Source organism: Pelophylax lessonae (genome assembly GCF_965119305.1).
Source record: "Pelophylax lessonae genome assembly, chromosome: 8".
NCBI lineage: Eukaryota > Metazoa > Chordata > Amphibia > Anura > Ranidae > Pelophylax > Pelophylax lessonae.
This window is the reverse complement of record NC_138775.1, coordinates 26,630,020-26,642,519: the sequence shown is the minus strand read 5'-3', so window position 1 is coordinate 26,642,519 and position 12,500 is coordinate 26,630,020. Positions and strand designations below refer to the sequence as shown.

At 49.3% G+C, this 12,500-nt stretch overlaps 1 protein-coding gene across 1 annotated transcript in view; it reads right to left on the bottom strand.

The window, feature by feature from the left end:
* Window positions 1-12,500, bottom strand: part of CELSR3 (cadherin EGF LAG seven-pass G-type receptor 3) — a 305,191-nt gene that overhangs the window by 126,144 nt on the left and 166,547 nt on the right. The window contains exon 3 of the mRNA XM_082265193.1: window positions 9,716-9,938. Coding sequence (XP_082121319.1) covers window positions 9,716-9,938 — 223 coding nt within the window. The remainder of the gene's footprint in view (window positions 1-9,715; window positions 9,939-12,500) is intronic.

Genomic DNA, 12,500 nt, shown 5'->3' with positions numbered 1-12,500 from the left:
ACATGCAATTATCGCTAGCAGCTGCTATAGCTGCTAGAAATAATCATTGCTTTCTCCCGGTGTGGATGGCTTCCCCCGCTGAGAGCAGACAATTGCTCAGTAGGAAGGATTCTCCTGTTAGCACTGTCTGTGTTGACTGGGGAATCATGGGAATTTCTTTGCTGCAACCCGTGGTTACAGGAACAAAATTTGCACCGTCTATGGCCTGCCTTAGTCACAAAGAATGAGGTTGAGATTTTGATGAGGTTGGCTGCGTAATTGCATAACATAAAATGTACATAACGTATCCCGACCATACTTTATACAATTTTCTTTCCTTCACCTATGGGCAGGGCCGATCCCAGGCGGGCGCTACGGGTGCAGTGCGCCCAGGCGCCGCCTGGTGGGGGGCGCACTATCCTCTCCCGCCGCAAGTCTCTCACTGCAGCCTCGGAGCTGCTATATACATTGCAGTTGTGAGCTGAGGAGAGGGGCGGGGCGGACCGCACCAGGGTGTCCACGGGGGGAGGGTGACACCACTCTGCCTCTCATTGAATCGCCGCTGCTCCACATAGTACTGAGCAGGACCAGTATGGGAAGAGGGCGCAGTTTGATGGGTACAACCCTGCACAGAATATGCTGCTGAATGTAAGACACAGAGAGCAGCTATGTACCTACATGTAGAGTAGATGGTATCACCCACCCCCTGCCTGCACAGCGCGCTGTACTATTCCCCAAGTGACAGAGTGGAGGAGGAGGGGTAGGTGAGGATGGAAAGTCTCCAACTATCAGTGCTTCCTGATGACTCCAGAATAGATGCTCACTGTATAACTTTCTTGCTTCTGAACAGCGGCTTCCCCTCCCCTATCTAATCCTTTTCATCACTCCTGATTTCTGTCACAGTTTCCTGATGTCCGTGGGACATCGGCACCCTCCCCCCCCCCAGCCTTCTGTTTTTATCTCTCCCTGCCTCCCTTCTCTGGACGATCTCAGAACTCATTCCTCCTCTGTAGTGACCCCCCCCTCCTCCTGTGCCCTTTCCTCTGACCCCCTCCTCTCTAGCTGTACAGCAAAGTTGAATGGTGCTCTCTATCCTCCTATCTCTGTGCTGCTGAGTCTACCACAATCTACTCAGCTAACAGGTAAAAAGTTCAGGCTTTTTAGTCCCTGATATGGCTGTGCAGACAACTGTTCTATTTTTAGTAAGCACCTATTAACAAGGGGTGCAAACAATGTGTCTCCCATGCTGGGCTGTCTTTTATCAGCACGGGGGGTACATAGGTGTGCGCATCCCAGTGCCAGCACCTCATTCATTTCTACTGGGACATAAGACTGCATGGACACAGTCTCTGTATTCTAATATGACACACAGATGCAGGTGCCAATAGAAATGAATGGGACGCTGGCACAGGGACGCACACAGCGCCCGTACATCCCTGTGCTGATAACAGAGCGCCCTGCACAGGTTACACGTCTGCACCACATATGAATGGGCTCTAAAGGACTCATGTATATGGAGGCAGGGCCGCCATCAGGGGGGTACAGCCAGTACTCCTGTATGGGGCCCGGGCAGCAGGAGGATTGGTGGGGAGAGGGATCAATGACAGAGCGATGCACTGTCTGCCTCTTCCTCCACCAGCTGAAAGCCGGGTTTTCCCCCCTCTTGCCGGCTTTCAGCTGTTTGTCCCCCACCACACTCAGAGCTGGGACACGGGGACGGCAGTCTGGAGAAGTGGTGGAGTCGTGGAGAGGTAAGACGTGGGAGGAGGTGCGCTGTGTGGTGCTCCGTGGGCTCTCCTCTCCTGTCTGAACAACACTCGTCCATGCAGCATAAGAGACAGGATCGCTCTTACATTGCATCGCACTGTACACAGACACACACACACACAGTTTGATTACCACCCCCTACCTTCTCCACAGGCTGCTCATCTCCCGACAGCAGGAAATGTGGGTGGGGGGGTAATCAAACGGTGTGTGTGAGTGTACAGTCCGATGCAATGTAAGAGCGATCCTGTCTCTTATGCTGTGTGTTGTTCAGACAGGAGGGGAAAGCACAACACAGTGCACCCCCTCCTGGCTTAGTAGTGGTTTCTCCCTGTCGGTTTGGGGGGCTTACAGAAATAATAATGGGAAAATAATTTATGCCTGGGATGTTTGAGGGATTGGCAACTCTCGTTGCTAGAAAGTGTAAAAGTGTAATGGGGATTTGGGGGACAGGGCATTTAATAGAAGGAGGAATGGGGGGGGGGGGTATGTGCTTGTAGGAGGGTTTGGGGGATTTGAGCCAGAAGGGGGGATTGGGGGGAAAGTTTGTGCTAGGAGCGGGGCTGGGGCATTTGTGCTAGGAGGGGGGAATTTGTGCTGGGGGGATGGGGTTGTGAATTTGTGGAGGGATTCAGGGGGTTGTGCTGCGAAGGGTGATTGGGAGGGATTTGTGCTAGGAAGAGAGATTGGGGGGGTAATCATTTTGATATTTTCGCCGGAAGTGGGGGGGGGGCCTGTCAAATAGGCTGTATGGGGCCCTGGGATTTCTAGCGGCAGCCCTGTATGGAGGCTTAGTGATATCACTCCGTCTGTGAGCCAGGACTATGGAGGAGCCGTTCTCACAGTGACAGCCGCAGCCCCGCTGAGATATCACACAAGAGCTTTACACCACAGAGCCCAGCACACCACAGAGCCCAGCACACCACAGAGGAGCAAGGAATCAGGACAGGCAGCCAAGAATCAGGACCATCAGCCAAGAATCAGGACCAGAAGCCAGCCCCAAGGCCCCAGCAGCCAGACCCCAGGACCAGCAGCCGGAATACAGGACCAGCAACCAGGAATCAGGAGGACCAGCAGCCAGACCCCAAGACCAGCAGGCCAGCCCCAGCAGCCAGACCTAAGGACCAGCAGCAAAGCCCCAGAAGCCAGGCCCCAGGACCAGCAGCCAGCCCCAGTACCCATTATTTAAGGTAAGTGAAGTCTTCTAGTCTTGGGCCTGGGCATCAAAGTGCTATTAATTAATATAATATTGTTTATTTTTCTATTGTTCGGTGACACTCTAATGTAGTCTCTCATGGGGGCTGGAGGGGACTCTTTCTATCAGAGACTCTCCAATAGGCACAGAGAGGGCCTCTGTAAGATAAACCCCCCTCCAGGTCCCATTAGACTCCGTTGTAGTCTCTAATGGGGCCTGGTGGGGGGTCTTTCTAACATAGACTTTAAAATGCACACAGAGATGACCTCTGTTAGAGAGATCCTCCTCCAGGTCCCATGATACAACCCCATTGTAGTTTCTAATGGGGCCTGGTGGAGGCTCTTTCTAACAGACTCTCTAACAGAGGCCCTCTCTGTGTTCCTTGGAGAGACCCCCCTCCAGGTCCCATTAGGAAAGGGGAGGAGTTAGTAAGATGACCACGCCCACACGGGGGCGCCATAAATATTTCTGCACCCAGGCGTCTGTTACCCTAGGATCGGCCCTGCCTATGGGTTGAAGGAAAGAATTAGAATATTACTCGATACCCCATCAAAACTGACCCCCATCAACACTGAATCTCTTCCACTGTGCTATTGACAGTTGGGGGGGGGGGGGGGGGTTTCCTCGTCATCAGAACACATTGATCACTGCCGGCAGCTTTAGTTACTGGCAGCGATTGAACGAACAAAAAACGCTTGACAGGTTGGTTCCACTGAGACTATTATTAATTCAACTTCAGCACAACCAACCTTCCCATAGAAGGATCGAAGTTCGGCCCGTTCCTGCTGAACTGGCTGAATTTCGACCCGTCTACGGCCAGCTTTAGCCATTAGGGGGCATTCACACCTGCAAATGCACCCTGCCTGCGATTAGATGCGAGAACCCCAACCCTGACTTCTGGAACCTGTGTGCCTCTAAGAAGGCAGCAGGAGGGAAGGAGGAGGGGCTGGAAATTATGTAGATCGCCGTACGATTGCGGCAATCTTACCTGAAAGTGGGAGCAGGTACCTGGTTTTAACCACTTGCTGACCTATATAAACGTCACTAGCTGGGAGGCTCTGGGGAGCTCCCGCGCGCCCCCGGAGGCGCGCTCCCGCGCGGTCACGGACCCCCCCGGGCGTGTGACCGGCGGACCCGATGACAAATATCTTTCACTTTTAGTAAACGCGATAACTTTTGCGCAAACCAATCAAAATACGCTTTTTGCAATTTTTTTCTACCAAACATATGTAGCATAAAACAAATTGGCCGAAAATGTTAAAACATTTTGATTTTTAAATTTTTTTGGGGAATTTCATATAAAAAAATGTGAAAAATATTGTTATTTTTGCAAAATTGTAGTTTTTTTGGTGATAGCGCATGATCAAAAAATCGCACAGGTGATCAAATATCACCAAAAGAAAGCTCTGTTTATGGGGAAAAAAAGGACGTCAAATTCGTTTAGGTACAGCGTCACACGACCGCGCAATTGTCCATTAAAGTCACGCAGTGCTGAATCGCAAAATACCCCCTGGTCAGGAAGGGGGTAAAATCTTCTGGGGCTTAAGTGGTTAATAGGTATCTGCTCCCCCCCAAAAGGTGCCAAATGTGGCAGCGGGGGGGAGCAAACAAGCGGAGCTCCGCTTTAATATCATTTTAAAGGTGAACTCCAGACTAAACATACAGATGGAATACATAGATGGTAACTGTTTAACCAATGATTTACACTTCTGTTAATCCAGTCCTGAAATGTACACAGCTCAGCACAGTCCTGTCTGTTGTGTGTAGCAGACAGAAATCTTTGCCCTCTTCCCCTATCAGCATGTTCCTTGTTAGATCATAAGCACTGCAACACACCTGATTGGCTCTTTCTCCTTCTTCTCCCTCTCCCAGTTGAGCTCTGCCATACTGGGACTGCAAGATACCGATACCGAGCCAACGTATCAGCTATGCATACAGCTTGCTTAAAAAAATAATAATTTTAAAGAAGTATTATTGTATACAGAGCTGCTTTAATTTCTGTCTTTAATATCTGCCTCCAGTATACTTCAAGCCGAAGGGTCTTCTATTAGCAGCTTTAATAATCAGAATCCTAATTATTATAATATGATTATAGAACCTCTTCAGAAAGTTCATCTTTTACGTCCCTTGATTTTCGCAGCGGTCACGGCGTTTACGACTTTAGATTGAATGGATCAGCAACGTTTAAAGGAAATGTCTTTTTTTTCCAGTGAAAAACCATTAAGGCCTGCATTTGAACAGGGAGCAGCTACTTAGCAAAATGACTGCGGCAGATTCATTACTCATTGCCTTGGATGAGGTAATTCCCCTCCTGACAGATGGAGAAGCCAGGCGCGGGTCTCTGATTGGCGGGTGCAGCCGCTCTCTGTGACATCATCACAATCTGATCAATTCTAATTTAATGAATAAAGAGCTTGTACGGGTGTGAAGGAGGGGCAGGGAGAAGAGATGAGTACAGGCAAAGTGAACTCACCAGGGGGGAGGACTGGGGTGATAGAAAGCATAGAGCCTGCATCTAGTGGAACTACAGAAACCAGCATGCCCTATCGGCAAGGGGTGCCAACACTCTGCTTTCAAGTTAGTGAGTAAAGCCCCGTACACACATACCGATCGTCGGCCGAACGATCGGCCGTCTTTTGTCCGGTGCTGTCTTGTCTGTTGAAAACTGCAAAAGACTGCACACGAATTTTGTCGGCCAACAACAGCCGACTGCAGAAGTGATGTCATGTGATGGTTAACTTTCCTGGTCTTTTTTCTTTTCTGAGCATGCCCAGTCTTGCAAATCTGCTGTCTGTCGGCCGAATTCTGTACTGACTGGCGAACAATCGTGTGTACGGGCCTTAAAGAGGTTGTAAACTCGTTTGATTTTTTTTTTTTTTTTTTAAACCCTGCAAAAGAAAGACATAATGAGCTAGTATGCATCGCATATTAGCTCATAATCAATACTTACCTCAGAACGAGCCCCTGCCGTGCCGCTCACTCACCTCTATGACGGGCGACATGTCTAGTCGCCCGTCTTCCGGGATCGCGGCATCCGGCCATCTGATTGGCCGGAGCCGCGGTGACGTCACTCCCGCGCACGCGCGCGGGAGCCGACAGTCACGGCACGGGGCTCTGAAGGAACGGCACGATCGGCCGTTCCTTCAGAGCGCATGCGCCAGTGACGTCACTGGCGACATGTAAGGTAAATATCTCCTAAACGGTACATGTTTAGGAGATATTTACAGTACCTATAGGTAAGCCTTATCATAGGCTTGCCTATAGGTACAAGTTGTAGAGGAGGGTTTACTTCCTCTTTAAGTTGCAGTTTTGTTTGAATGATGATGCCCTGGGCAAATCATCAAAAATTAGCTAGGAAGAGCAAATAATGGACTCCCTAATCATCTAGGAGGATTTCCACTATTGCTTCTTCTTCATAAGGGGCATTGGCCCTCACAGACAGTAGGGACATGGGCCTTCAGTGACAGTGGGGACATGGTCTCTCAGAGACAGTGGGGACATGGTCTCTCAGAGACAGTGGGGACATGGGCTCTCAGAGACAGTGGGGACATGGGCTCTCAGAGACAGTGAGGACATGGGCTCTCAGAGACGGTGGGGACATGGGCTCTCAGAGACAGTGGGGACATGGGTTCTCAGTGACAGTGGGGACATGGGCTCTCAGAGACAGTGGGGACATGGGCTCTCAGAGACAGTGGGGACATGGGCTCTCAGAGACAGTGAGGACATGGGCTCTCAGAGACGGTGGGGACATGGGCTCTCAGAGACAGTGGGGACATGGGTTCTCAGTGACAGTGGGGACATGGGCCCTCAGAGACAGTGGGGACATGGGCTTTAAAAGACAGTGGGGACATGGGTTCTCAGAGACAGTGGGGACATGGGCTCTCAGAGACAGTGAGGACATGGGCTCTCAGACACAGTGGGGACATGGGCTCTCAGAGACGGTGGGGACATGGGCCCTCAGAAACAGTGAGGACATGGGCTCTCAGAGTCAGTGAGGACATGGGCCCTCGGGAACAGTGGGGGCATGGGCCCTTACAGAGAGTGGGGACATGGGTCCTCAGAGACAGTAAGGACATGGGCCCTCAGAAACAGTGGGGGCATGAGCCCTTACAGTGAGGACATGGGCCCCCAGAGACAGTGGGGACATGGGCCCCCAGAGACAGTGGGGACATGGGACCTTACAGATAGTGGGGACCTGGGCTCTGAAAAACCGTGGGGGAATGGGCCCTCACAGACAGCAGGGACAGGGGCCCATTGGCTCTCAGAGACAGTGGGGACATGGGCTCTCAGAGACAGTGGGGACATGGGCCCTCACATACAGTAGGAACATGGGCCCTTACAGACAGTGGGGACATGGGCTCTCAGAGACAGTGGGGACATGGGCCCTCACATACAGTAGGAACATGGGCCCTTACAGACAGTGGGGACATGGGCCCTTACACAAAGTGAGGAGATGAGCCCTCAGAGACAGTGGGGATATGGGCCCTCAGAGACAGTGGGGACATGGGCCCTTAGAGACAGTAGGGACATGGGCCCTCAAAAACAGTAGGGACATAGACCCTCAGAGACAGTAGGGACATAGACCCTCAGAGACAGTAGGGACATAAGCCCTCAGAGACAGTAGGAACATGAGCCTCCGAGACAGTAGGGGCATGAACCCTCAGAGACAATAGGGACATAGGCCCTTAGAGACAGTAGGGACATAAGCCCTCAGAGACAGTAGGAACATGAGCCTCAGAGACAGTAGGGGCATGAACCCTCAGAGACAGTAGGGGCATAAACCCTCAGAGACAATAGGGACATAGGCCCTTAGAGACAGTAGGGACATGAGCCCTCAGACAGTAGGGACATGAGCCCTCAGAGACAGTAGGGCCATAGGCCCTCAGAGACAGTACAGGCATGAGCCCTCAGAGACAGTAGAGCCATAGGCCCTCAGAGATAGTAGGGAGATGGGCCCTCACAGACAGTAGGGACATGGGCCCTCACATACAGTAGGGACAGGGGCCCTCCCATACAGTAGGGACATGGGCCCTCAGAGACACGGGGTGAAGTATGTTTATTAAGCAACTCTCATCATTAAATACACTATATTGCCAAAGTTTGTGCACACCTGCTCCATACCTATATTAGCTTGTTGGGTATTCCACAACCATGGACATTAATATAGAGTTGGACCCTCTTTATGGCTCCATTCACACTAGCCTGACTCCAAAGTTTTAGATTTTCATTGCAACTTTGGAGCACAGCTTTGATGCGATCTAAGTCACACAAAAGTAGTGCAGGCACCTTTTTAAAATCACTGTGACTTTGTTGTACTGATCTGAATGGGTGCCATTAAAAAGAACGGCTGCGAATTGTCATGCAACTTATGTCCAAAGTCGCATGGCAAGTGGAGCCTAAAGTGATTGTAAAGGCTGTAGCTATTTTAAAAGAAAATAACAACCATGTTATGCCTACCTGCTCTGTACAATGTTTTTTGCACAGAACACCCCCGATCCTCTTCTTTTTGGGTCCCCCCAAGCGATCTTGCCCCCCCCCCCATGCTAAGTGCCCCCAAAAGCAAGTTGCGTCCTGTGAATGGCTCGACCCTGCTCACCCCTCTCTCCTCATTGGCTCACTGGCTTTGATTGACAGCAGTGGAAGCCACTGTGTGAGCCAATAAGGAGAGAGAGACCAAGAAGAGTCGCTGCTCTCGTGCACATCGCTGGATCAAGATCGGGGTCTGTTAAGTACAAGGGGGGCTAAACCCAGATGCTTTTTCTATCTGAATGCATAGAATGCATTAAGATTAAAAACCTTCTACCTTTAGAACCACTTTAAGGCTAAAATGGCCTCCACTCTTCTGGGAAGGGTTTTCTCAATAATTTGGAGAGTACTGCTATTGTAATATGTTCCCATCTAGCCACAAGAGTATTCATGAGGTCAGATATTAATGATGACTCGCCATGGACGTTCACGTTCTCAAAAGGTCTCCAGTAGGGTTGAGGCTTTGTGTAGATCCCTCAAATTCCTTCAAAAACAAAATGTTCAAACCATGTCTTTATGGAGCTGGCATGGGGGTACAGTCACAGTGGAACAGAAAAGTGTCTTTCACAAACTGCTACCAAAAGGCTGGAAGAGTGTGATGGTCAGGTTAGGCAATCTTTTGGAGAGAGAGAGAGAAAGAAAGAAAGAGAGAAAGAAAGAGAGAAAGAAAGAGAGAAAGAAAGAGAGAAAGAAAGAAAGAAAGAAAGAGAAAGAAAAAAAGAAAGAGAGAAAGAGAGAAAAAGAAAGAAAGAAAGAAAGAAAAAGAAAAAAAGAAAGAAAGAAAGAAAAAGAAAAAAGAAAGAAAGAAAGAAAGAAAAAGAAAGAAAGAAAGAAAGAAAGAAAGAAAGAAAGAAAGAAAGAAAGAAAGAAAGAAAGAAAGAAAGAAAGAAAGAAAGAAAGAAAGAAAGAAAGAAAGAAAGAAAGAAAGAAAGAAAGAAAGAAAAAAAGAGAGAAAGAAAGAAAGAAAGAAAAAAAGAGAGAAAGAAAGAAAGAAAGAAAGAGAGAAAGAGAGAAAGAGAGAAAGAAAGAAAGATGGAAAGAAAGAAAAAGAAAAAAGGAAAGAAAGAAAGAAAGAAAGAAAGAAAGAAAGAAAGAAAGAAGAACGAACAGAAAAGCAATCCTTATCAACCCATAAGACACAGAAGTGAACGAATAAGAATCTAAGACCTCAGTAGTAGGACAGACATAAGGGATACCAGCACAGACCTCCTCATTATCACATGGACATTGGGGACAGACGGTGGCACTTACGTTAGTGACAGACTCATGTGAAATCTCTGCCGCAGACCCCGGAACATGACAAACGACTTTGGAGGAAAAGAACGGGTGGACAGCTCGCAGTATGGCTTTTCGAAGCTTCCAGATGGGCACTGACAGGTGAAGCCTCCTTCCGCTAGATTGGTGCAAGTCCCCCCATTCCGGCAGACCCCGGGCACACATCGTCCTGAGTTGCTGTCCACTTCACAGTTGTCACCTGCGGGGCGAGACAAAATGTTTACATCACCATACAAGATAAATTATAAGAGAATGTCACGGCAAAATAAAAGAAAACAAACATATGCAGTACATCTCTGGAATACGTGTCTCTCCATTTTATCCCGTTTAAAAGATAATACTGCATCTCTGACCATGTTTCCGATCCGGTCCGCCTGTCAGTTTTTCAGGTGGACCTGATTGGATGCTCCATGCACCCCTTTGGAGCAGCGGATGTCAGAGGAGACACCTCCGCCGACACCCGCTGCTATCCGATCCGATCCTGTCTGTAAAATCTGGACGGATGGAAACACTATTTTCCATCCATCTGGAGGATCGGATGGAAATGGACAGGCGGTCCGTTCTCATCCGATCTCCCATAGAGGACAGCAGGGATCTGACAGCTCCGTCTCAGCACAGAGAGCGAAGACGGACCTGTCATTCACCTGCTCAGCGGGGATCAGCGGATCGATCCCTGCTGAGCAAAACAGAGTCCGTTGGGTGCAGCGACCGTGTGAAAGGAGCCTTACAGAATATAAGGGTTCTTCTCTGAACAAGCTGAAGTTAGAAGCTGACTGACTACCATGCACAGCTGCACCAGATTTTGCACTCCCCAGTTTTAGTAAATCTCCCCCTATGGGTCGAAAATGCGTGCAAAATACTCAAACGCATATACACAAAAATGCGCATAAATACATGAAAATACATACAAATAAAAAACCCTCTAAAAAAGTAGATGTTCAAACAGGAGTATTATTTGCATGAGGTCTAAGGGTCCTTTCAAGCGGGCTTCCTGCCCGGCAGACTCCGTTTTGCTCAGCAGGGATCGATCCGCCGATCCCCGCTGAGCAGGCGGATGACAGCTCCGTCTCTGCTTACTTTGCAGAGACAGACCTGTCAGATCCCCGATCTCCTCTATGGGAAATCGGATGATAACAGACCGCCTGTCCGTTTTCATCCGATCCTCCAGATGGTTTCCATCCGTCTGGATATGACGGATAGGATCGGATCAGATAGCAGCGGGTGTCAGCGGAGATGTCACCACTGACATCCGCTGCTCCATAGAGGTGAATGGAGCATCCGATCAGATTCGCCTGAAAAACTGACAGGCGGACCTGATCGGAAAGCCTGTGTGAAAGGGGTCTCTGTCTGCGTGCAGGTGAGCCATTTAGGGGAGGGGGGGGGGGGAATCAATCCCCCGCCCCTTTTTTTACTGCCCCCCCTAGACACCTGTGTAAAAGGATCCTAAAAGGGAGCAAATAAGAAAAGCGATTTGTTAAGATTTGCATTCACGTTAATACCGTAAGAAGATCATGTACTCAAAGTAACAATTCCTACTTTATATAAAATACTATTCAGTTCTGTAAATTGTTAACTAATAAATGTACAATACACATCTCTTCTATCTGATATTTTGCAAACTGACATGATAGGTCTGGATCATAATTGCTGTCAGATTGGGTCATGGGTGGGAAGGGTAGCTCGCTCCTTCCATCACAGCCGGGAAGAATGGATGACCTTTACTTTCAAGGCGGGTGCAGAGCATCCTTAGAGCTGATTAAGTGTGACAGGTCCCAGGACATGAGCCGAGCTGTCATCAGCAGCTGTCTGATATTATACAGAGAGACCTGCCTGCAGGACTGGTACACAGCAAACCAAGAGAACAGCTTACCTTTACCAGGATGAACTACTTATACAGCTCAGAAATACAGAAAATGTTTCATATCTAATAAGAGTCACATTGCAGTACAATAGTGCTGAGATGCGGGATGGGTCTAGGACTGTAGTTATATTATACTTTATGTTGACCTCCGTCCTTCCCTTCAGTCTTGCACAGTTGTAGTGGCTCCTCTCCTGGACTAAAATTGCTTACTCTGATTTCACTGCACACTGTGAGCTTCTCACAATGTAAATTAGAAGCTGCAGCAATTAGATAGAGTCCCGCCTCATTTTCTGGATGGAAGACAACCAGCATCATCTAGAGTAGGGGCCTCCAAACTCGGCCTTTTGGCTAAGATCAAGTGTAGTATCTGTTCTTATCAGTTGGTATGGAACCTGATGGTTAGTAACGGTGGGGGCCGAAATGAACCAGGGCGCTCCGGAACAACCGGGGGACTGGGAAGTAAGCCACACCAGAGAAAGCCGGATGGGTCCATTGCCTCTGATTTGAATGGGTCCGCCCCTACCAGTTTGAAGGGAGCGAGAAAACTGGATCTGTGGCCAGTTAGTACTGCTCCTGGATGTGATTGGTAAGGAACGGCGGATGGCGGTGGGAGGGCCTTTCCTCCTGGGTTGAATCTGGCCTTGCAAAAGGCTTGTCCCCAGTTGAAGGCAGGCTCACCCTAAGCTGTCTAAAGTTCTGATGCCTCCTGGTAGGTTAGGGCTACACTCGGTCTGGCCTTAGGGCCGGGGTAGAAAAAGCCCGTAGTGTATGTGCCCCTGGGGTGGCAGCCCAGGGGTGCCTTAATTCTCACTGGTGAGGGGCAGCTCGCCTTGAGTTTTTCGGCACCATGGTCACTGCACCTACACACTTTTTTAAGCACCTGCCTCTTGGGCAAGGCCT